Source organism: Chlorocebus sabaeus, chromosome 12 (genome assembly GCF_047675955.1).
Source record: "Chlorocebus sabaeus isolate Y175 chromosome 12, mChlSab1.0.hap1, whole genome shotgun sequence".
Classification (NCBI taxonomy): domain Eukaryota; kingdom Metazoa; phylum Chordata; class Mammalia; order Primates; family Cercopithecidae; genus Chlorocebus; species Chlorocebus sabaeus.
In genome coordinates this window covers 103,475,155-103,498,996 of record NC_132915.1, presented here as the reverse complement: position 1 = coordinate 103,498,996, position 23,842 = coordinate 103,475,155, and the positions used below count along the sequence as shown (strand labels likewise).

Here is a 23,842-nt window from a genome sequence, read left to right as displayed (position 1 = left end):
GAGCATGATTCTCCTTTAGATTAGACATGTGCACCAAGCGTAAGGAGCAGGGGGTGAATATGGTATGGAGGCCAGCATGCGACAACCCAATCACCTAAAATGTTCAAAAAATGTTGAAGCAACCCAACACGGCCCAATGGGAGCCACGCAATTCGTCCATGTGAGCCTACTTGTTGTATCCACCCTGTCCTTATCCTCTCCTTTCATTCTCCCGCGTGAATAAGCAAACCAACACATTTATTACTAAAGCAACACAAAATGTTTTTAGTTTCTGGAAACTGATCTCAGGATTGCACTCTCACACTGAGATGGTCTGAATCAACACAAACTTAACTCTCACCAGCTGTTTGCTCTGCTTTGCACAAGGACCGCAGGCAGAAGAGAGGTCATGGGGGTGAAACCCTCCCTGGGCTGCCTTACATGCAGCACAGTTGTTTAGGGTGGGAGGGCAGCTGGGAGAATGCTGGCTAATAACTGGTTTAAACCAAGCCAGCTCTCCTAAACAATTTTTTTTTTTTTTTTTTTTTTTTGAGAAAAAACCAAGCTGGCTTGGTTTAAACCAGTTATTAAAAGGAATTCTTTTTTTTTTTTTTTTTTTTTTTTTTTGAGACAGAGTTTTGCTCTGTCACCCAGGATGGAGTGCAGTGGCACGATCTTGGCTCACTGCAACCTCTGCCTCCTGGGTTCAAGCGATTCTCCTGCCTCAGCCTCCCGAGTAGCTGGGATTACAGGTGTGCATCACCACTTCCGGCTAATTTTTGTATTTTTAGTAGAGATGGGGTTTCACCATGTTGGTCAGGCAGGTTTCACCATGTTGGTCAAGCTGGTCTTGAACTCCTGACCTTGTGATCCACCCACCTCAGCCTCCTAAAGTGCTGGGGTTACAGGCGTGAGCCACTGCGCCCGGCTAGGAATTCTTTAGCTATAGAACTATCTACCCTTAGATCCTATTTTTCCTTCTTCTATAGGTTAGAGAGGAAGAGACTCTGGCAAACAAAAAATACACCCAAGTCATGAATGAAAAAAGGAAAAAAGTTAACTGTGTCCATAAATGCATCACTAAGGGGTGCTGAGGAACCTTGTCTTTCTTCCTAAGATCCCCCCTACAATGCTTTTATAGGACACTGGACAAATCGTTTAACTTCTCCGGCCTGTAAAATGTAGGGAGTGAACTGAACAACCTTGAAAATACTCCAGTTCTAACACTATATGGATTCCAACTCAATCTAAAAGCCTTAACCAAAAGCAACAACAGGGTTTTGGGCAAGTGGGATAGAAAAAGCCAACAATGACTGGGCGCAGTGGCTCATACCTGTAATCCCAGCACTTTGGGAGGCCGAGGTGGGCGGATCACCTGAGGTCGGGAGTTCGAGACCAGCCTGCTTAGCATGGTGAAACCTCATCTCTATTAAAAATACAGAAAAAAAAAAAAAAAAAAAATTAGCCGGGCGTGGTGGTGCATGCCTGTAATCCCAGCTACTTCATGCCTCCATGCACTCCAGCCTGGGTGACGAGAGCAAAACTCCGTCTCAAAGAAAGAAAAAAAAAAAAAAAAAAAAAAAGGCCAACAAGATTGATGAAGGTGTGCACCATAGCTGGTTTTAACCAACAGGACCATTCCACTGTGTCCAATCTACTCTATAGATAAGGATTCAACAGACAGTTGGTTCTTTTTTTTTGAGACGGAGTCTCACTCTGTTACCCAGGCAGAAGTGCAGTGGCACGATCTCAGCTCACTGTAACCTCCTCCACTTCCTGGGTTTTTTTGAGATGGGATATCACTGTCGCCCAGGTTGGAGTGCAGTGGCATGATCTCGGCTCACTGCAACCTCCGCCTCCCAGGTTCAAGTGATTCACCTGCCTCAGCCTCCCCAGTAGCTGGGATTACGGGCAGGCGCCACCAGGCCCAGCTAATTTTTTTTTTTTTTTTTTTTGTATTTTTAGTAGAGACAAGGTTTCGCCAGTTGGCCTGGTTGGTTTCAAACTCCTGACCTCAAGTGATCCACCTGCCTTAGCCTCACAAAGTGCTGGGATAACAGGCGTGAGCCACAATGCCCAGCCAGTTGGTTCTTATTCTTGGTGATCTAAATTACCCTCTCTCCACTTGCTTTTTCTTTTTTCTTTTTTTTGCATCAGAAGCATTTCAATCAATGGTTTTTGAGAGTCTTCTCACACAATGTAGGCAGTTTCGTGTTTTGGAAGAAGTGTCACATCAGACTCCAGCCAACCGGGAGGGAGGGGAGGACAGGAGGAAAGGTATGGAGCGAGAGGTTGATGGAATAACACTGAAAGCTTCAGGCACCGGCAGGAACAGGGACAGCCACCTCTCCAGTTTCCCCACTGACCCTGCGGAAAATGAGTCATGACTCATCTCCTCAAACTTCCTGGAAAAGCCAGCCAAGGGCTTAAAGTAGATAAGAAGCTCCTTATGGCCTACCTCTGTTATTCATTTACTTTAAAGGAAGATGCATCTTTAAGACAGCAGCTTCTTTTTTCAGGTATGGTGTTGAGCCTTTTATATCCCATATTAGGAACAGTGTAGCTATCATTTTAGTCACGGCTTCCTGTGCACCACCAGCACCTTAAAATGCTGAGACAGAGTTATGCACAGGTATGTCAATGTCATCAACTATGAAAATAAATGTGACCAAGTTTTTTTTTTTTTTTTTTTTTTTTTTTTTTGAGATGGAGTCTTGCTCATCGCCCAGGCTGGAGTGCAGTGGTGCGATCTCGGCTCACTGCAAGCTCCGCCCCCCGGGTTCACGCCATTCTCCTGTCTCAGTCTCCCGAATAGCTGGGACTACAGGCGTCCGACACTACAACCGGCTAGTTTTTTTTTTTTGTATTTTTAGCAGAGACGGGGTTTCACCATGTTAGGCAGGATGGTCTTGATCTCCTGACCTCGTGATCCACCCACCTCGGCCTCCCAAAGTGCTGGGATTACAGGCGTGAGCCACCGCGCCCAGCCAATGTGACCAAGTTTTAAAGGCAAGTGTCCACAGTCAAAGAATGAAGGAGGCACTGTGTTGAACTAAATGGGGCAGAGTCAAAATCCTGGGTTCTGGAACCAGCTTGGCCTCCAAGCAACCCGGCTTCCAAGCCTTAGTCCCACTTCTGCCAAGTAATGCTGGTTAGTGAGATAATCTCCAAAGCTTTGAAGTAAGCTCTACTTGAGCTTCCACTTTCACAACTTCAAGGTCAACTCCGTACTTAAGAAAGACGATCCATGGCTTAAGAGAGGCCAACAGGCTTGCAAGATGAGGAGGTCCCGTTTCTGTCCAGGGAAAACACGCGGGCCAAAGACATCTTTTTGTGTAGATAGAGTGAGTGACGCGACTACAACTTTTTATTGTTTATTTGCTCATTTTGATGTCCACAGAGCCCAGGTTTCCCACAGCAGACATCCCCCTCCACACTATGGAAGCTTCTCCCTCTCCAGGTTGCTGGGGTGGGGCTATGTCTCCCTGGGTGCCACACACCCTTTAAAGCTGATATCCCCAGGCTTCGCCCTCCCTTGCCTTTCACTTTTCACCTAAGCAAACTAGGCACAAAACATAGGTGATTCTGACCAATCCTGGGCATCTTATTTTCAAAGAAGCAATGGGGAAGTCACTTGGTGAATATGTGCCAGACCCAGTCCTGGGCTCTTTCTATGCTCTATTGAATTTAACCCACACACCTCCCTTATGCAGAAGGTCCTCATAACAAGTTTCTGATAAGGAAACAGACCGGGAGAGGGTGAGTCATTTGCTCAAGGTCACTCAGCTAGCAAGCAGGAGAAGGAACATTTGAACCCAGGTCTCATACCATACAAATCACCCTGTTTCTTTTTTTTTTTTTTTTTTTTTTGAGACAGAGTCTTACTCTGTTGCCCAGGCTGGAGTGCAGTGGCGCAGTCTCGGTTCATTGCAACCTTCACCTTCCAGATTCAAGCAATTCTCCTGCCTCAGCCTCCCGAGTAGCTGGGATTACAGATGCATGCCACCATGCTCGGCTAATTTTTGTATTTTTAGTAGAGATGGGGTTTCTTTTGTTTTTTTTTTTTTTGAGACGGAGTATCGCTCTGTTGCCCAGGCTGGAGTGCAGTGGCTGGACTACAAGCTCCGCCTCCCGGGTTTACGCCATTCTCCTGCCTCAGCCTCCCGAGTAGCTGGGACTACAGGCGCCCGCCACCTCGCCCGGCTAGCTTTTTGTATTTTTTAGTAGAGATGGGGTTTTGGGGTGTTAGCCAGGATGATCTCGATCTCCTGACCTTGTGATCCGCCCGCCTCGGCCTCCCAAAGTGCTGGGATTACAGGCTTGAGCCACCGCGCCCGGCCAAGATGGGGTTTCTACATATTGGCCAGATGGTCTCAAACTCCTGACCTCAGGTGATCCGCCCACTTCGGCCTCCCAAAGTGCTGGGATTACAGGCATGAACCACTCATTTAAAGTATACAATTCAGTGGTTCTCAGTATCTTCACAGATATGTGCAACCATCACTCCAGTCAACTTGAGAATATTTTCATCACCTCAAAAAGAAACCTCATCTCTCTTCCTTATCACCTTCCTATCTTTCTACCCGCCAGTACCCTACTCCCAGGTAGGCAAGCACTTCTCAACTTTCTATCTCTATAGACTTCTCCATTCTGGACTTTCACCTAAATGGAACACACAGTGCATGATCTTTGTGACTGGCTTTTTTCACTCAGCGTAACATTTCCGAGGAAAGTCTGTACTATAAACCCCATGGGTTATTGTCTCAGCTAAGGGCACTGTAAGAGGTATGGACAGCATGTCATGTGAGAAGTACATGATGATACCTCTTTTTAGCAGCAGCAGAGATTATAGGAAGATAAGACCACAGATTTCAGATAAAGGACCCTTGGATCACTTTTCTGTCTTGCTCCTGAAAGTACACACGGGGCAATGGGCAGCAGCAGATACAAGATTTCAGTCTGACATGACAAAGAACTCAGTGACTCCAATTAGGTCCACGACAGAAAGGGGAGATGACCATATGCAAGGGATGCTCCCGGAGAGCTTATCCCCACGTTGGGTGGAAGGCTGGCTAGTGACCATGATGGCCCGTGACCCTTCCAAGACTTAATTCTATGGTTCTGCCAAATTCACATTAGTATAATTAATGGTTAAAAAGAAAAAGTTAGGCTCGGCGTGGTGGCTCATGCCTGTAATCTTAACACTTTGGGAGGCCAAGGCAAGAGGATCACTTGCATTCAGGAGTTTGAGACCAGCCTGAGCAACATGGGAAAACGCTGTCTCTACAAAAAATACAAAAATTAGCTGGGCATGGTGGTGCACACCTGTAATCCCAGCTACCTGGGAGGCTAAGTGGGAGGATCGCTTGAGCCTGGGAGGTCAAAGTTGTGGTGAGCAGTGATTGTACCACTGCATGCCAGCCTGGGTGACAGAACAAGATCCTGTTTCAAATAATACGTAAATAATAAAAAGTTGGCTGCTGGGTACGTGTCATCAAGACCCCTGAGGCTGTGTCACAGGCACAATAAAGTAAAATAAAAAGTTGGCTGGGTACAGTGGCTTAGGTCTGTAATCCCAGCACTTTGGGAAGCCGAGATGAGAGGATCGCTTGAGCCCAGGAATTCAAGAGTCAGCTGGAACAGGCATGAATACCAGCGAAATATTTGTTTCTATCATTCCCTTGTGGGGATGTGAGACTTCAACTATTCTTTTTGTTTTTTTTGAGGCAAAGTCTCGCACTGTTGCCCAGGCTGGAGTGCAGTGGTGTGATTTTGGCTCACTGCAACCTCCGCCTCCCGGATTCAAGTGATTCTCCTGCCTCAGCCTCCTGAGTAGCTGGGATTACTGGTGCCCACCACAACGCCTGGCTAGTTTTTTTGTATTTTTATTAGAGACGGGGTTTCAACATGTTGGCCAGGCTAGTCTCGAACTCTTGACCTCAGGCAATCTGCCCACCTCAGTCTCCCAAAGCACTGAGATTACAGGCGTGAGTTGCCACACTCAACCCCTCATTTAAAAAAAATTTTTTTTATTTTATAAAAAACAGAGATGGGGTCTTGCTGTGTTGCCCAGGCCGGGCTTAAACTCCTGAGCTCAAGCAATCCACCCACCTTGGCCTCCCAAAGTACTAGGATTACAGGCGTGAGCCTTTGCATCTGGCCAGTAATAATTCTTTGAACATCAAAAAAATTCATCCAGTTGAAGCTCCAGATCAGACAGGCTCGTGCTCTCTCAGTATTTATATCTATTTTGAGACAGGGTTTTGTTCTGTTACCCAGGCTGAAGTGCAGTGGCACAGTCTCTGCTCACTGTAACCTCAGCCTCCCAGGCTCAAGTGATCCTCCTGCCCCAGCCTCCCAAGTAGCTAGACTACAGGCGTGGGCCACTATGCCCAGCTAATTTTGTTGTTGTTGTTGTTTTTGAGATGAAGTCTCACTCTGTCTCCAAGGCTAGAGTGCAGTGGCATGATCTCGGCTCACTGCAACCTCTGCCGTCCAGGTTCAAGCAATTCTCCCTCAGCCTCCCAAGTAACTGGGACTACAGAAAGGCATGCGCCACCATGCCTGGCTAAGTTTTATATTTTTAGCAGAGACAGGGTTTCACCATGTTGGCCAGGCTGGTCTCGAACGCCTCACTTCAAGTGATCCGCCTGCCTCAGCCTCCCAAAGTGCTGAGATTACAGGCATGAGCCACTGTGACCGGCCAATGTTTGTATTTATTGTAGAGACAGTGTTTTACCAAGTTGCCCAGGCTGGTCTCGAACTCCTGAGTGCAAGCCATCTGTCCACCTCAGCCTCGTAAAGTGCTAGGATTATAGGCATGAGCCATTGTGGCCAGCTTCGTATATTCTTTTTTTTTTCTTTTGAGACAGAGTCTGGCTCTGTTGGCCACGCACGTGTCAGCATGATCTCGGCTCACTGCAACCTCCGTCTCCAGGGCTCAAGCAATTCTCCTGCCTCAGCCTCCCAAGTAGCTGGGATTACAGGTATGTGCCACCACGCCTGGCTAATTTTTGTATTCTTAATAGAGACAGGGTTTCACCATGTTGGCCAGGCTGGTCGTGAACTCCTGACCTCAGGTAATCCACCTGCCTCAGCCTCCCAAAGTGCTGGGATTACAGATGTGAGCCACCGCGCCTGGCTCTGTTCTTATTTGTTACTTTGTTTTAGGATCAGGGTATGGGACTGCATCTTTCCAAATATCAACTCATTTAAAAAAAAAAAAATCTTCTCAGCTGGGCATGGTGGCTCACGCCTGTAATCCCAGCACTTTGGGAGGCTGAAGCGGGCGGATTGCCTGAGGTCAGGAGTTCGAGACCAGTCTGGCCAACATGGTGAAACTCTGTTTCTACTAAAAATACAAAAAAATTAGCCTGGCGTGGTGGCATGCGCCTGTAATCTCAGCTACTTGGGAGGCTGAGGCAGGGGAATTGCTTGAACCAGGGAGGCGGAGCTTGCAGTGAACTGAGATCCGGCCACTGCACTCCAGCCTGGGCGACAGAGCGAGACTCTGTCTCAAAAAGAAAAAAAAAAAAAATCTTCTCAAGAACAAGCATGGTGGCTCATGCCTGTAATCCCAGCTACATGGGAGGCTGAGGCAGAGAACTGCTTGAGCCCGGGAGGTGGAGGTCTCATTGAGCTGAGATCACACCATTGCACTCCAGACAGAGCAAGACTCTGTCTCGGAAAAAAAAAAAAGAGTATTCTAGTTGACTTGATGATTATGACTTTGAGCCAGGGACCGATTATGCAACAATATAACACAATTAGTTTAATACATGAATTTAATCCAATCTGCAAAAAGCATTTTTCTTTTCTTAAAGGGCCATTACATTACAGCAAATAACGTCTATCTCTTGGAAAGGAGCTTTCTTCTGTAGACTATCTTATCTAAGTCTGGCTCTTTTGATAAACATCCACAAATGGCCAAACATTTAAAAGGTATAGAGTTCAACAGTCTGTCTGATTAAGCAATACCAACTTGACATTACTGATCTCCATTCAATAATTTCAAGTCAATAGGGATTGCCTCATGTGCATTGCTCAGGTCAGGGAGAGAAACAGGGGAGTGGATTCTTGTTCTTTGACAGGGTCAACTGTGGATAATCTTGAAACCTATACTTTGGGAGCAAAATATGTGGTTCTAAATGATCTCTCCTCCTCTTTCTCAAGTTCCCCCAAAAGAACTTGAGAATTCTCTTCATGTTCCTGAAAAGAACTGCGTTAAGGAGGAGAGGAGCAGGAATCAGAAGATGGTTCCATTCCTTCTCTGGTCCAATTTCCTAGCGATCAAATGTTCTTTGACGTTGTTCCATTGTCTTTTTGAACCGTTGTTCCTTCCCTAGTAAAATGGAGTAAAAATCATTTTACTGACTTGCTTACTTCACAGGTTTTTGTGAGGCTCAAACGAGATGGTGTGGATGCCAGTCTCTAAATGAGCAAACTGCAGCTCATCTAGAACCTCACCTGCAATAAACACCAGCCCCTTACAAGAGCCCAAAAGCCTCAGCTGAAGAGACAACTGTTTACATGTAACACAGCTTGCTGTCTTCCTCTAATTGGCTGCCTGAGCTCTAACCTATGTTTTAAATTTGTTTAAAGGCACAGATTTTATTTGGTCACATGAAAATGCCTTAAATAGGCAATCTATAATTAGCTCTGGCTGAGTCTCATCTCCCAAAGTCACTACTGTTGTCGTCATCTTTTTGCTTTCTTCTTTAATGAACTCTTCCCTTTTTTTGACCCAGAACAAGCTTCTCGCTTACATGCCCTTTACGAAGAAAATTTCCCTGGCTGGCTGCCATCGGTTTCTCTGCCCACTTCCATTTTAAGCAATTTTTTATGACTGTCCCATCTCTTTTCAAACAAAGGCAGACGGCAAAACTTGCTGGTTTACTTTTAAAGAAAACTTGACCCAGACTGTTATAAGCTAAGAAGAAGCTTTGTGAAGTCACATGGCCTGGATTTACCCATCACCCTCTGATAAGCACTCACAGCTGATTCCTTTGCAAACCCAAGCATCTCACACTGGTTTCATATGGGCCATAGGAAGCACCTTCCAAAGTCTGATGTGTTCTTCAACATCTATTCCCATGGCAGATGACCCATTTTGACCCAAAGGGCCCCAGAGTTCTCTTTCGGCTCCTGCTAGCTCTGCAAAGCCACAGCACTGCTTTTTCTGTAGGCAGTTAATACTAATGCTAATTCAACAGGAAGTGGTACGGGGGCACAAGAGGCAGGGTGTCTTCCTGTTGCCCAGTTATTTACAAAAAGGCAGATCTTCTCTCCAATACTTCAAACATTCCCCACAGGACTAACATGTGCTCCTTTACAGGTAATGACCTAATAAATTATTTCTGATCTCAAAGCTGTGTAACAACTGAATTTGTTCAAAAGCTAAAAAAGTTGTAGAAATACAGTCTATACTGCCCAGTGCAGTTGCTCACGCCTGTAATCCCTGAACTTTGGGAGGCCGAGGTGGGTAGATTACTTGAGGTCAGGAGTTCGAGACCAGCCTGGCCAACATGGTGAAATTCCTTCTCTACTAATAATACAAAAATTAGCCGGGCATGGTGGCAGGTGCCTGTAATCCCAGCTACTCAGGAAGCTGAGGCAGGAGAATTGCTTGAACCCAGGAGGCAGAGGTTTCAGTGAGATCACACCACTGTACTCCAGCCTGGGTGACAGAGCGAGACTCCAACTCAAAAAAATAAATAAATAAATAAATAAATAGACGAGGTGTGGTGGCTCACGCCTATAATCCCAGCACTTTGGGAGGCCGAGGTGGGCGGATCATCTGACGTCAGGAGTTCGAGACCAGCCTGGCCAACATGGTGAAACCCCGTTTCGACTAAAAATACAAAAAAAAATTAGCCGGGTGTGGTGGTATGCGCCTGTAGTCCCAGCGTGCCTGCAGTCTGAAGGAGGCTGAGGCAGGAGAATCACTTGAACCCCGGAGGAGAAGGCTGCAGTGAGGTGAGACCGAGACCGTGTCATTGCACTCCCGCTTGGGCAACAAAAGTGAAACTCCATCTCAGAAAAGTAATAATAATAATAATAATAATAATAATAGATAAATAAATGAAATCCACTCTATACTAAACCCACACACCAAAAGAATAAAGAAGAAATGCTCCATATCAGAGAACTTAGATCTGTCACACAGTCAAAGATTTTAGAGCCAAAGTGACCCCAAGGGGCTAGGCTCTCTGGTTAACAAAAGTTTTCTTTCAAAACCAGAAAGAAAAATGATCACTTTCTCCTTATTTGCCCCGAGAAATTCACCACTAAAAAAACAGATTAGGATCAATATCAGATGTGCCTCGAATCTCGAGAACGCTGTGACTCTAGTTGAGGCACAAAGCATGGTGTAAACATTTAACATTCTCCCACAGCCAGATGTTCTCAACGTGCCTGGCAGCAATGCCAAGTGGGTAGGTTTGACACAGAAACCCTCTGGGTTTAGCCTTCCTATCTTTTCTTTCCTTTTCTTTCTTTCTTTTCTTTTCTTTTTTTTTTTTTTTGAGATGGAGTTTCACTCTCGTTGCCCAGGCTGGAGTGCAATGGCGCAATCTCCGCTCATCGCAACCTCTGCCTCCCGGGTTCAAGCGATTCTCCTGCCTCAGCCTCTCGAGTAGCTGGGATTACAGGCATGCGCCACCACGCCCAGCTAATTTTGTATTTTTAGTAGAGACGGGGTCTATCCATGTTGGTCAGGCTGGTCTCAAACTCCCGACCTCAGGTGATCCACCCAGCTCGGCCTCCCAGGAAGTGCTGGGATTACAGGCGTGAGCGCCCTGTGCCCAGCCAGCCATTCTATCTTTTCAAGTGAGTATTCATCAGATACATACAGGAAAATCTCTAGTTCACAACACTATTTTGTGTGAAACTGACTGGAAACAATTTTTTTTTTTTTTTTTTAAACTAGTCTCTAGCCGGGTGCAGTGGCTCACGCCTGTAATCCCAACACTCTGGGAGGCGGAGGCAGGTGGATCACCTGAGGTTAGGAGCCCGAGACCAACCTGGCCAACATGGTGAAAGCCTGTCTGTACTAAAAATACAAAAGTTAGCTGTGTATGGTGGCATGTGCCTGTAATCCCAGTTACTGGGGAGGATGAGACAGGAGAATCTCTTGCACCCAGGAGGCGGAGGCTGCAGTGAGCTGAGATCGCACCACTGCACTCCAGCCTGGGAGACAGAACCAGACTCTGTCTCAAAACAAACAAACAAACAAAACCTTGTCTCTAAATCTCTTGGACTTAACTCAACGATTCTATGTTGCGTAGTGTTACTCTTGGTCCTCCTAGGCTGATCCTAATAAGTTATTACGGCTCAACACCTTGGATGTTGATCCAATAATCTTGTACAGGAGTTAACAACACCTATGTACACCCACCCAACAAATTGATTTAATTCATTGGCGGTTTACCAGATTCTCTTCATACTTGGCTGTGAGATTCTCTAATTGTCGTGTGTACAACTAGACCAAACTAACTCAGCAGAGAAACAGGTTCTTAGGTAAAGGACTCAGGAGTCCTATTCCAGGTTGTAAATCAGGCTAAGCCACAGTAAATGAAATACTTAGGAAAATGGCAGCTACACCTGCCAAGTCAGACTGAAGGGGAAGAGACAGAAGGGAGAGAAACAGCCTCTGCTCTGAGGTTCTCATACAGAAAGGCCAGCACTTCTCTTGGCAGGCCCAGGGATGACCATTTCTCTGCGCCCCTATTCCCACACCTCGGCCAAGAGCCCACAACAGTAACAATCTCGCTTTGACTTTCAGGAAAAAAAATTCCCCCAGATTCTTTCACTTCATCCACACTCCAACCCGCAGGGATCGCGATCCCATTTTCTGGATAAACAGGGCAAGGGGGATGAGCCTAAATCATGAGAACTGTCAGTCTTCACCGCCCACGTCCACACGGATCAGCCTGAAACCCCAATACCAATTTTTTTTTCAACTCCCACATGCTCCTGAGGGGAACCAGATCAGGGCCCACGGCTGGCATGGAAACGAGAGGGAAAGGAGGGGGTGCTGCTGGGGACCGATGGATGAACCCATCCATGGGTGAAGGGAGAGTCCAGCTTGGCCTCGAGGTCAGGAGGTGACAAAGGCACACTCCTGAGCCTTCTACGCTGGGGAAAGCCCGGGCAAGAAAGGGCTTTTCGCCCATCAGAAAGCCCAGAGGGTGCCCACCTGTGTCCACGAAGAACCCGGCTCAAGCACCCAAAGAAGTCAGGAAGGAGCCCCACTCTCATCAGGGCATAAGTGGGGTGTCCCTCAGTGAGTCAGGGTGCATCCTTCCTCTGGACAGTAGGGATCCCGCGCAGCCCAAGGGGCCGTCCCCCGAGACCTGTCACCAGCGGCCCAGACCTGTCACCCGGCCCTCGAGGGGCTGCCTCCCCGCCGGTGCTGAGGATGCGCGCAGCCTACCTGGAGCTCGCCCTCCGTGCGGTGCAGTCCTAGGCGCCGCAGCCCCACCGCCAGGTCGTTGACACACAGGCCGCCGTCCCGGTTGACGTCGAGCGTCTGAAAGAGTCTCCACAGGCGCAGCCGGTGGTCCGGGTCCCCGCAGATAGCGCCGCCGCAGGGGTCCCCCACGGACGCCGGCGACGAGGCAGACGAAGAGGCGGCGGCGGCGGCGTCCGGCGGCGGGGAGGCCACACAGCGGCACAACACACTGCTCACCATCGGGTGCGAGGCAGGGGCTCCGGGCGCTGGCGGGGGCTGGGGCGGCGGGCCGGCGGGGACCGCACGGAAGGCACGCCAGGCGCTCTGGAGCTGCGAGCGCGGGCTCTGAGACGCCGGCAAGCTGGCGGGAGGGGCGGCTTCCGGGAGCCCCGCCCCTCCGCGCCCAGCCTCACCGACCGCGCCCCTGGCGCACCGGAGGCCAATCACAGGCTCGGATGGAGAGCCGGGAGGGGCGGAGCCTGCCTAAGGGCAGCCCACACCACCACGGACTACCCGGATCAATGGGGTGGGCTGGGTCACCCTGTTCCGCCTGGGGCCGATTCAAACTGAGGGAGGCGGGGATTGGCTGAGCCGGGGGCCAAGAGAGAGAAAATCACGCAGCGATAGGCAGAAATCTTGTGATTGGCAGGCGGAAGGCCCCGTGTCCAGTTTCCATTGATGAACTAACTCTGTTTAGACGGCAGGATCTTAAGGATGGGAGGAGCGGTCGTGTACGCAGAGATCGTAGCCTCCGGTGGGAAATAGGATTTGTGTGAGAGCATTTATAAACTGCAATTGCGGGGCAGAGTTTGTGCCGGTGGGAGGAATTTAAAATTGTCTCATGGCTCACGGCCGAAAGCACGAAGTATCCTCAGGAAGCAGGGTTTTGGTAATCTAACTCCCTAAACCACCAATAAAATAGCTGAATTTAACGGCTTAATCGTCTTAATACTGATAATTGAACGACAGAATGATTTTCCAATGGAAGTGAATAAAGGTTAGGTGGGCGGGGCGCTCTGGGCGACAGACACAATTTTAAACCAATGATCAGGCGAATTACAGTAAGTGGGCGTGCTCTGTAGCTGAGCGACAGACCGAAAGAACCAGTGATCGACGTGATATTTGAGCCTCTACCAACCGGGAAGGCGGGTTCTCCCAGAGAAGCGCTGGGAGGCGGGAAGAGGGGAAGTGGGCGGATCTCCGCACACCTCGGCGGAAGAGGCAGATTCAGGAAGCCATTACGCCGCTGGCTGGCAGCGGCCGGGCCGGTTGGGGCTGGGCCCTACGCACTTTGCGTAGCGAGGGGGGTTACCAAAGGCCTAGTGCTTGGCCTCGAGCAAGCCTGGCCTATCCCCTGTAGGGGGTGGGTGAGGGGCGAGGCTGAGGAAGAAGAGAAGGAGAACTGGGGCGCTTGAGGGGATTATAATTTCTTTAAAAAGAGGGGAGGGGAGAGGCCATGGCCGTCCCAGCCAAGAAGAGGAAGATGAACTTCTCGGAGCGGGAGGTGGAGATCATCGTGGAGGAGCTGGAGCTGAAGAAGCACCTGCTGGTGAACCACTTCAACGCCGGGGTCCCCCTGGCCGCCAAGAGCGCAGCCTGGCACGGCATCCTGAGAAGGGTCAACGCCGTGGCCACCTGCCGCAGGGAGCTGCCTGAGGTCAAGAAGAAGTGGTCTGACCTCAAGACCGAGGTCCGTCGCAAGGTTGCCCAGGTCCGGGCCGCCGTGGAGGGTGGTGAGGCGCCGGGGTCCACTGAGGAGGACGGAGCTGGGGGGCCTGGGACAGGCGGTGGCAGTGGCGGCGGTGGCCCAGCTGTAGCCCCAGTGCTGCTGACCCCCATGCAACAACGTATCTGCAACCTGCTGGGCGAGGCCACCATCATCAGCCTGCCCAGCACCACAGAGATCCACCCTGTGGCCCTCGGACCCTCGGCCACCGCAGCCGCAGCCACGGTCACCCTGACACAGAGTGAGTGACCTCTCCTGCCCAGGCGGCGTGCATAAGTGGGAAGGGTCAGCAAGCTCTGGGGTGGCCTGGGGAAGGTTGGCTGCCAAGGGTCAGAGGTCAGATGGGGGTCTTGGAAGACCATGAGGCCTTCCAAGAGCAGCACCCCAGACAGAAGTGATCTTGCTCTCTTTGGGACTTCCTCAGCACGTGGGCTGGACTTCTGATGTGCTGGATAGCTCACCACTGAGCATTGCCACCATGTTTGTCCATGACTTACCTCCACTTGCCGAACTGGGTGGTCCTTGAAGACAAGAGACCGTGTCTGTATCCCCAGAGGATTTTCACAGGGCTCAGCTTGTAGTAGACAGCCAGGCCATGTTTGTTGAAAAAATTGATGGGAATAATACTGCCCAAGTGAGACAACGATTCTGGATTCTGTTTTCAGTGCGGGGGATCTTTGATCAGGTGCTACTTGGGAGCCTCCTGGTTCCTGGTGTTAATCTACTCCATTCATTCATTCATTCATCAAACATTGGCACTTATTCTGTACCAAACCCTGTGCTGGGCACTGGGATGACCAAGTTGTCTAAAATACAGGCCAGTTATATTCTAGTAGGACAGAGATGACACATATAGGAATAGCTTCACCATCAGTTGGGAAAATCTAAGGCCCCGGAAGAGGAAGGGGGCTTCTTGGTGGCGTGGGGACATATAGCTGACATTGGCATTGAAGGGTGGAGGAGCTTGACCTCTCCCACATGTGTGGAGGCCCAAACAGCCCAGCTAGGATCCTTTCCAAGGTTCCCAGCTAGGAATGACAACAGAGCTAACTTTGGTTGGATTTTTTAGTTTAGAGGATTTGTACCCATTACCTCTGCTCGCTTGTGATGGCTGTGAGCTGGATCATTCAGTGATTCTCAGTGGGGGTTGGGGGAGTTGGATGGATATGTGAGTGCCATCCCCTTGCAATGCGTATTTCTCAAGAATACACTGGGGTGGGGTAAGGGGGACAAACACGGGTCCAAGTCAGATGCTGCTCTGGAACAGGAAGGATAAACGTTTAAGTATCCCATTGACCCAGATGATGAGAGACAGGGAGACATTGACTGGGCACTTAAGCTACCGCTGTCCCATTCTCACCTCCTTTTCTGCTTGACCACAGGGGCCTAGGAAGTCAAGTCAAAGCATCAAAGGACCGGGCACAGTGGCTCACTCCTGTAATCCCAGCACTTTGGGAGGCTGAGGTGGGTGGATCACTTGAGGTCAGGAGTTCGAGACCAGCCTGGCCAATATGGTGAAACCCCGTCTCTACTAAAAATACAAAAATTACCCAGGCTTGGAGGCGGGCGCCTGTAGTCCCAGCTACTCAGGAGGCTGAGGCACGAGAATCTCTTGAACCCGGGAGGCAGAGGTTGCAGTGAGCCGGGATCGTGCCACTGAACTCCAACCTGGGCGACAGGGCAAAGAGCAAAACGCCGACTCAAGAAAAACAAAACAAAACAAAAAAAACAGAAAGCATCAAAGGAGGTAGGACTAATGTGGCTGCAAAGAGCATGTGTAGAGTCCCACCCAAGATGCCTGCTTCACTGGTACCACAGAGAGCATGTGACCCAGCCTCTGGGGTGCCTTTCTTTTTTTTTTTTTTTTTGTGAAACGGAGTCTCGCTCTTGTTGCGCAGGCTGGAGTACAATGGCATGATCTCGGCTTACTGCAACCTCCGTCTCCCAGGTTAAAGCGATTCTCCTGCCTCAGCCTCCCAAGTAGCTGGGATTACAGGCATGCGCCACCACGCCTGGCTAATTTTGTATTTTTAATAGAGACAGGGTTTCTCCATATTGGTCAGGCTGGTCTCGAACTCCTAACCTCAGGTGATCCACCCACCTCGGCCTCCCAAAATGCGGGGATTACAGGTGTTGAGCCACCGCACCCGGCAGGGGGTGCCTTTCTTAGCTAGGAGCAGCCCAGCGTGGAGGTCAGGAGCACGCTGGGCTCTGCTCTTGGGGAGACCTGGGTTTGCCTCTTGGATCTGCTGAATAAGCTCTGTGACCTTAGCAAATCATTCTACATTTCTCGGTCTGTTTTCTTTTTTTTTTTTTTTTTTTTTGAGGCGGAGTCTCGCTCTGTCGTCCAGGCTGGAGTGCAGTGGCCAGATCTCGGCTCACTGCAAGCTCCGCCTCCCGGGTTTACGCCATTCTCCTGCCTCAGCCTCCCGAGTAGCTGGGACTACAGGTGCCCGCCACCGCGCCCAGCTAGTTTTTTGTATTTTTTAGTAGAGACGGGGTTTCACTGTGTTAGCCAGGATGGTCTCGATCTCCTGACCTCGTGATCCGCCCGTCTCGGCCTCCCAAAGTGCTGGGATTACAGGCTTGAGCCACCGCGCCCGGCCTCTCGGTCTGTTTTCTCATTTCTGGAAAATGAAGATGACAGCACCGACCTCTTGGTGTCATTTTGAGGATTTGTTGAGCTAATGAGTACAAAGTGTCTGACATGTAGTAGTTGCTCTAAAAGTTTTGCTAGTATTATGATCAACATCTTTGCTTTTGCCAGATCCAGGGCTGGCCCTTTGATTACCAAGTAGATTAAGATTCTGAACCCCTTAGATTCTAGATTTATACCTGAATAGCTATGCAGCCAGGGGAGGCCTGGATTCCCCTTTATGGCCTCTTCCCCACCCTATACAGCCAGCTGTATTCCTTCCAGAAAGTGACCTCCCTTGGCCTCTGTTCTTTCTACCCTGCAGTCCCCACAGAGACTACCTATCACACGCTGGAGGAGGGCGTGGTGGAGTACTGCACGGCTGAGGCGCCCCCGCCGCTGCCACCGGAGGCCCCTGTGGACATGATGGCCCAGCATGCAGACACATCGGTCAAGCCGCAAGCGCTCAAGAGCCGCATTGCTCTCAACTCCGCCAAGCTGATACAGGAGCAGCGGGTCACCAACCTGCATGTGAAGGAGATCGCACAGCACCTGGAGCAGCAAAACGACCTACTGCAGATGATCCGCCGCTCCCAGGAAGTGCAGGCCTGTGCCCAGGAGCGCCAGGCCCAGGCCATGGAGGGCACACAGGCTGCCCTGAGCGTCCTCATCCAGGTCCTCCGGCCCATGATCAAAGATTTCCGCCGCTACCTGCAGAGCAACACAGCTAACCCGGCCCCCACCTCTGACCCTGGGCAGGTGGCCCAGAATGGGCAGCCAGACAGCATCATCCAGTGAGGGCAGGGGTCAGGCCAGCCTTCTGCCATGATGGGATGAAAACTCCATGGTCTTGTAAGTGGGTCCTGTGACTGGCCTTGGCCTTAGGCCGGCCATGTGCACAGCTCCCTCTTTAATAAACGCTTAGGGGTTGCACTGTTTTTGAGAAGAGGAATTTGTTGGGCTCCTGGGACCCAAACTCTTACTCCCCCTACTTGAGCTGCCTTGCTAAGACCCAGAAGATTGGTTAGCTGGGGGTCACAGGTGCATGTGATGGGACACGTGTTGTCATGACCCGGGGCTTGTGACGTGACCCAGCCTTGGTCTTGGACAACTGTAAGGAACAACACAGCGGGCTGTCACTGGGGGCCGTCGCCCAGCCTGGGTCTCTCCTGAGCTGCCCTACCCCAGGTGCCATCCTTTCGAGTAGGGTAATGTCACTGGTGCTGGCAGTTGAGCAATAATATCTTCCTCCCTTGGGAGGCAGTGTGACTTTGCCTGAGGAGGAAACCCCACCCTTTTCTCCTTCTCACTGTGCCTCAGTTCTCAGGGGACTCCAATGACTGTTGTGCTCTCCCCTGACCCCACCCCAGGCACAGCGCAGGCCCTTGTTAGGTACTGCGCTGGGATGCCTCCGTAATGCATGCAGTGTGCAGCCAGTCTGGCTCAGGAATACTGTGTGTGGTGAGGACAGTTTGGCCACTCTCTGGATTTCCACAGCATCTCTGAGTAGTCCTTTGGTGGTTTGCCCCTAGAGCTTTTGACTCAGGTCAAGCTTTGGATGCTGTACATTTTTGAGAAAGCCAACTAGTGTGGAAGCTTGCCGCCCCACTGCAGTGGGTCTGAGCGACCTGTTGGCTTTGCACGGAGGCTTGCTTCCAGCCAGTTGTATTTGTTCTGTGTGTGAACCCTTCCTAGGAAGGCCTCCAGAAGGGCCGCCCTGTGGCCACACCCTTTCTCCTCTGCTGACTCCACATTTCCAAAATTCAGCAAAAAAAGCCCTGCTGAGCATCACACGCTGGACTCTTCCCCTGCCACACCCCTCAGTGCCTCCTGTTCTCTTGAGACTCTCTCTGAGTGGCTGAGTGAATCCAAAGCCATGATTGACCCTGAATGTAGGAGGAGGAAGAGGCGAAGCCAACCTAAGAAGTGGGACCCTGGCCGGGCGCGGTGGCTCAAGCCTGTAATCCCAGCACTTTGGGAGGCCGAGGCGGGTGGATCACGAGGTCAAGAGATCGAGACCATCCTGGCCAACATGGTGAAACCCCGTCTCTACGAAAAATACAAAAATTAGCTGGGCGTGGTGGTGTGCACCTGTAATCCCAGCTACTCAGGAGGCTGAGGCAGGAGAATCGCTTGAACCCAGGAGGCGGAGGTTGCAGTGAGCCTAGATCGCGCCACTGCACTCCAGCCTGGTGACAGAGCGAGACTCCATCTCAAAAAGAAAAAAAAAACCAAACACACACACACCAGAAATGGGACCCTTTGGATTCTGTGCTCAGGGAAGAGCAGGCAGAGCCTTGGAGTGCTGAAGGAGGTGCTGTTCCCTGTTCCATTTTACACTTTCTCTTCTGACGTATCTGTAAGGATTTTACCCAGATGCCATTTGTCTGTTTCATTTTCAGACTTACCATCAATTACCAAGGCCCTTACATCTCCCCAGATCGTTTCCCAAGTTTGCCGATTTGCTGCCGGTGCCTCAGCCACATGTGACCAATGGTTACAACTCAGGGCTCCAGACCTCAGCTAAAAAGTGAAGACGCCGCCCTCCTGGGCACGAACGTTTAGAATGCTCAGCTCCTCTATTGTGACCACAGGAAGGTGACCCTGAAGATGCACCAAAGACAGTTTGGAAGTGACTGCTATACTGTCAGCCTCTGTGGAGGCATTCGTGCAGTGCCAGCTAAAAGGGAGGTGAAGGGGGATATCAGACCCAGCGAGGGAGTTGCTGGAAGAAGGAAAGCTCTTCTCAGTGTGGCTGGAGAACAGCAGCCCAGCAGCTTGGACACCTCCACTCTGTGCAGTCTGATGGCCCCAGCAAGGTCACTGCAGGGACTTCCCAAGGATTCGGTTTGGTTTTTTTCTGGGGTTGGAAATCTGAGCCAATATTGTGTCTGTTCCATTTGGGTATGAAGAGGAAGTCTGGATCACTTAAACTGACTAGTTATTTCCAGGTCATAATTTTAAATTAAAGACATATCACTTTTTTATATGTACATCTCTGTGTCTTTATTGGTTATATATAGAAGAGAACAGGGACTGGCAGACGATGGCCCACAAACTGAATCAGTCTCACCACCTATTTTTATAAATAAAATTTTATTGGAACACAGCCACACCCATTCATTTATGAACCTATGGCTTTTTTTTTTTTTTTTCCACCACCAAAGCAGGAGTTGAGTAGTTACAGAGACGTCTGGCCCACAGAGCCAAAGGTGTTTACTCTCTGGCCCATTTACAGTAGAAGTCAGTCTATTCCTGGCTTAAGGCAGTGTTTGGGACTCTGAAGAATTACCTGAGGCAGGCACCGTGGCTCATGCCTGTAATCCCAGCACTTTGGGAGGCTGAGGTGGGCGGATCACGAGGTCAGGAGTTTGAGGCCAGCCTGACCAACATGGTGAAACCCTCTCTCTCTTAAAAATACAAAAATTAGCTGGGTGTGGTGGCACACACCTGTAATCCCCGCTACTCAGGAGGCTACAGGAGGAGAATCGCTTGAACCTGGGAGACCGAGGTTGCAGTGAGCCGAGATCATGCCAATGCACTCCAGCCTGGATGACAGAGCAAGACTCAATCTCAAAAAAAAAAAAAAAGAAAAGAAAAAAGAATTACCTGAGGCATTTGTTAAATGTACCCAATCCCAGGTCTCACTCAAAACCTGGAGGGAGGACTCTAAGACTATGCATTGTAAACAAGCCCTCAGTAATCCTGATGCTTTCTGAAGGTTAAGAAATTTTTTTTTCTTTTTTTTTTTTTTTTTAACACAGGATCTGGCCGGGCGTGGTGGCTCATGCCTGTAATCCCAGCATTTTGGGAGGCCAAGGCAGGCAGATCACGAGGCCAGGAGTTCGAGACCAGCATGGCCAACATGGTGAAACCCCATCTGTACTAAAAATACTAAAAATTAGCTGGGTGTGGTGGCGGGCACCTGTAATCCCAGCTACTTGGGAGGCTAAGGCAGGAGAATCGCTTGAACCCGGGAGACTGAGGTTGCAGTGAACTGAGATCACGCCATTGCACTCCAGCCTGGGCAACAAGAAACTCCATCTCAAAAAAAAAAAAAAAAAAAAGACAGGGTCTTGGCCATTTGGCGGTGGCTCATGCCTGTAATCCCAGCACTTTGGGAGGCTGAGGTGAGTGGATCACCTGAAGTCAGGAGTTCGAGACCAGCCTGACCAACATAGAGAAACCCTGTCTGTACTAAAAATGCAAAAATTAGCTGGGCATGGTGCACATGCCTGTAATCCCAGCTACTGGGGAGGCTGAGGCAGGAGAATCGCTTGAACCTGGGAGGCCGAGATCGCACCACTACACTCCAGCCTGGGCAACAAGAGCGAAACTCTGTCTCAAAAAACAAAAACATGGTCTCACTCTGTCACCTAGGCTGGAGTGCAGTGGCAGGATCACAGCTCACTGCAGCCTTGACCTCCTTGGCTGAATTGATCCTTCTACCTCTGCCTCTAGAGTAGCTGGGACTACAGGCATGTGCCACCATACTCAGCTAATTTTCTTTTCTTTCTTTTCTTTCTTTTTTTTTTTTTTTTTTTTTTTTTTAGAGAAGGGGTTTCACCATGTTGCCCAAGCTGGCTTACAACTCCTGGGCTCAAGCGATCCTTCTGCCTCTGCCTCCCAAAGTGTTGGGATTACAGCTCTGAGCCACTACTCCAGGCAGGTTAAGAACCTTGGCTTAGAGACTGGAGGACTTAAACTCAGCTGGAATCTGGATCCTGCACCAAGGATGACTGCTTCTCTGGATTTTCTGCTGAACAGTTGGGAAGTCCTGCCAACCAGGATACTCCTTTAAATAAGACTGGCCTTCCTTCTGGAGGGATCTCAGTATTCCTGGGCATAGCTATCACTCTCACCAGTATTTTGTAACAATAAAAACCAACAATTATTGAACCCCTAGTCTATTGAGGCCTTATAAGCATTATCTCATTGACTCCTTGCAACAGCCCCAGGAAGTCGGCACTAACATTGTTCTATTTGCAGGTGAGGACACTGAGAATCAGAGAGGTTTAACAATTTGCCTGAAGTATCCCACAGCTACCTTATTACCCAGTGTAGCCCATGCTGTTAGCTACTGTTCTTAACTACTATGACCTTGCTGCCAGTAAGATTTGAGGTTACCTAGAGATGATTTGAGCCTGACCTGACCTGAAGGAGTGTTTAGCTCAAATGAGGCCTAGAGGCAGCTTGTGTTAGTATTCTTCTTTTTTTTTTTTTTCTAGACAGAGTCATGCTCTGTCGCCAGACTGAAGTGCTGTGGTGCAATCTCGGCTCACTGCAACCTCTGATTCCCTGGTTCAAGCGATTCTTCTGCCTCAGCCTCCCAAACCTTTAATATTTTAACCCCTTTTGATAGCCTTTTGGAAAGGCATGCTTTGTAAACTGTATTTTAGGTGAGAGTACTTTCTTTTTTTGTCTTGAGACAAGTTCTTGCTCTGTCGCCTAGGCTGGAGTGCAGTGGCACAATCATGGCTCACTGTAACCTTGATCTCCTGGGCTCAAGAGATCTTTCCACATCAGTCTCCCTAGTAGCTGGGACCACAGGAGCACATCACATGCCCAGCTAATTTTTGTATTTTTTTTGTCGAGACTGGGTTTTGCCATGTCAGCCAGGGTAGTCCCGAATTCCTGGGCTCAAGTCATCCTCCCGCCTCGGCCTCTTAAAGTGCGGGGATTACGGTATGAGCCATGGCATCCGGCCAGTTCTTTCTTCAATAATGTTTGCCCAACAGATCCACAAGGCAGTGCTGGGAATAGCTCGTGCTCAACAAATACAGCTGCTGTCATCATCATTACAGTGACCGATAATCCGAAGTGGTCACTATCGAGTCTTGATGTCACAATGGGAGCTTTGCGGTTTGAATGGGATTACAAAGGATGTGACCCTGGAACTAGAAGGTGGCAGGGGCACAGAAAGCAGAGTGGGAAGGACTTAAGACTGACTGGGGACGTGGGAACCAAGGCCAGTACAGGGAAGAGGCCACCACCAGGAGGCTGTGAGTGCAATTTCTCTGAAAGAGGCGGGTGCGCGAGTCAGAGACTGCTGAGCTGTCCCCTTACCTTAGTCCATGAAGACAACAGGCTACAGACAAAGTAACAGTGAAGCCTGTAATCGCTTATTATGATGGCGTAAGCAAGAGGAGAAAACGCCACTCCCCTTATGTTCCATTTTTTTCCCCACAGGACAGCACCAGGTAAGGGTGAGATGTATTACACATGGGGATGTCTTCTCACTGCTGAGGGAATCCTCAGGAAAAAAAAAAAGGCTTCTGCTGTTTTATGGACTTGGTGCGGGTCAGAGTGGGACAAGAGGGAGAAGGGCTAGGAGTGGAAAATTACTGATAGTAAAGTGTGTTCAAGATTCCTTGCACTGTTTGTGCTTGTGTAATCCCAGCACTTTGGGAGGCCGAATCAGGAGGATCTCTTGAGCCCAGGAGTTCGAGACCAGCCTAAGCAACCTGGCAAAAACCTGTCTCTACCCAGAAAAAAAATAAAATAAAAAAAGAGGGTAATACAAAAATTAGGCCAGGCACAGTGGCTCACACCTGCAATCCCAGAAATTTGGGAGACCAAGAAAAGTGGATCACTTTCGAGACCAGCCTGGCCAACATGGTAAAACCCCATCTCTACTAAAAATACAAAACTTAGCTGGGAGTGGTGGTAGGGGCCTATAATCCCAGCTACTTAGGAGGCTGAGGCAGGGGAATTGCTTTAGCCCGGGAAGTAGAGGTTGCAGTGAGCTGAGATCGCACCACTGCACTCCAGCCCGAGTGCACTCCTGACGGAGAGCGAGACTCCGTCTCCAAAAAAAAGAAAAAAGAAAGAAAGAAAAGAGGCAGCTGCCTCTTCCTGCCACCCCACTGAGGCCTGCCAGGCTCAGCCTCTGTCATTGCTTCTGGCTGGGCCTGAGAGATCGCATGTAGGCTTGTGGCCAGGAGCGCGGTTCCTCACAAGTAAGTGTTGGGACTTCTGAGTCCTCCTGTCTCTAACTTCCTGACTGTGCTCTGGGATGGGATTATTTAATTTCTCTAAAAGTCCTCCTCTG

The 23,842-nt window shown here is 49.7% G+C and overlaps 2 protein-coding genes across 5 annotated transcripts in view; one reads left to right on the top strand and one right to left on the bottom strand.

The window, feature by feature from the left end:
* SLC25A25 (solute carrier family 25 member 25) overlaps positions 1-12,799 on the bottom strand; it is a 42,732-nt gene extending 29,933 nt beyond the window's left edge. Inside the window, exon 1 of one of the 2 annotated variants that reach the window (XM_008006098.3) lies at positions 12,413-12,799. In XM_008006098.3, coding sequence (XP_008004289.1) covers positions 12,413-12,670 — 258 coding nt within the window. In that variant the 5' untranslated portion in view covers positions 12,671-12,799. The remainder of the gene's footprint in view (positions 1-12,412) is intronic. The other variant, XM_008006097.3, reaches the window with a different exon arrangement.
* Positions 12,800-13,650: 851 nt separating this feature from the next.
* On the top strand, positions 13,651-19,784 carry NAIF1 (nuclear apoptosis inducing factor 1). 3 transcript variants are annotated; one of them, XR_499673.3, is made up of 3 exons: positions 13,651-14,397; positions 17,117-17,643; positions 19,194-19,784. XR_499673.3 is itself a non-coding variant. In XM_008006096.3 (2 exons), the coding sequence occupies exons 1-2, from the start codon at positions 13,887-13,889 to the stop codon at positions 17,587-17,589; spliced, it is 984 nt and encodes a 327-aa protein (XP_008004287.1). In that variant the 5' UTR covers positions 13,651-13,886; the 3' UTR covers positions 17,590-19,784. The 3 variants fall into 3 exon arrangements, 1 of the variants encoding a protein (XP_008004287.1); XR_499674.3 differs by having other exon boundaries at positions 17,117-19,105; XM_008006096.3 differs by having other exon boundaries at positions 17,117-19,784.
* The last annotated feature ends 4,058 nt before the right edge of the window (positions 19,785-23,842 follow it).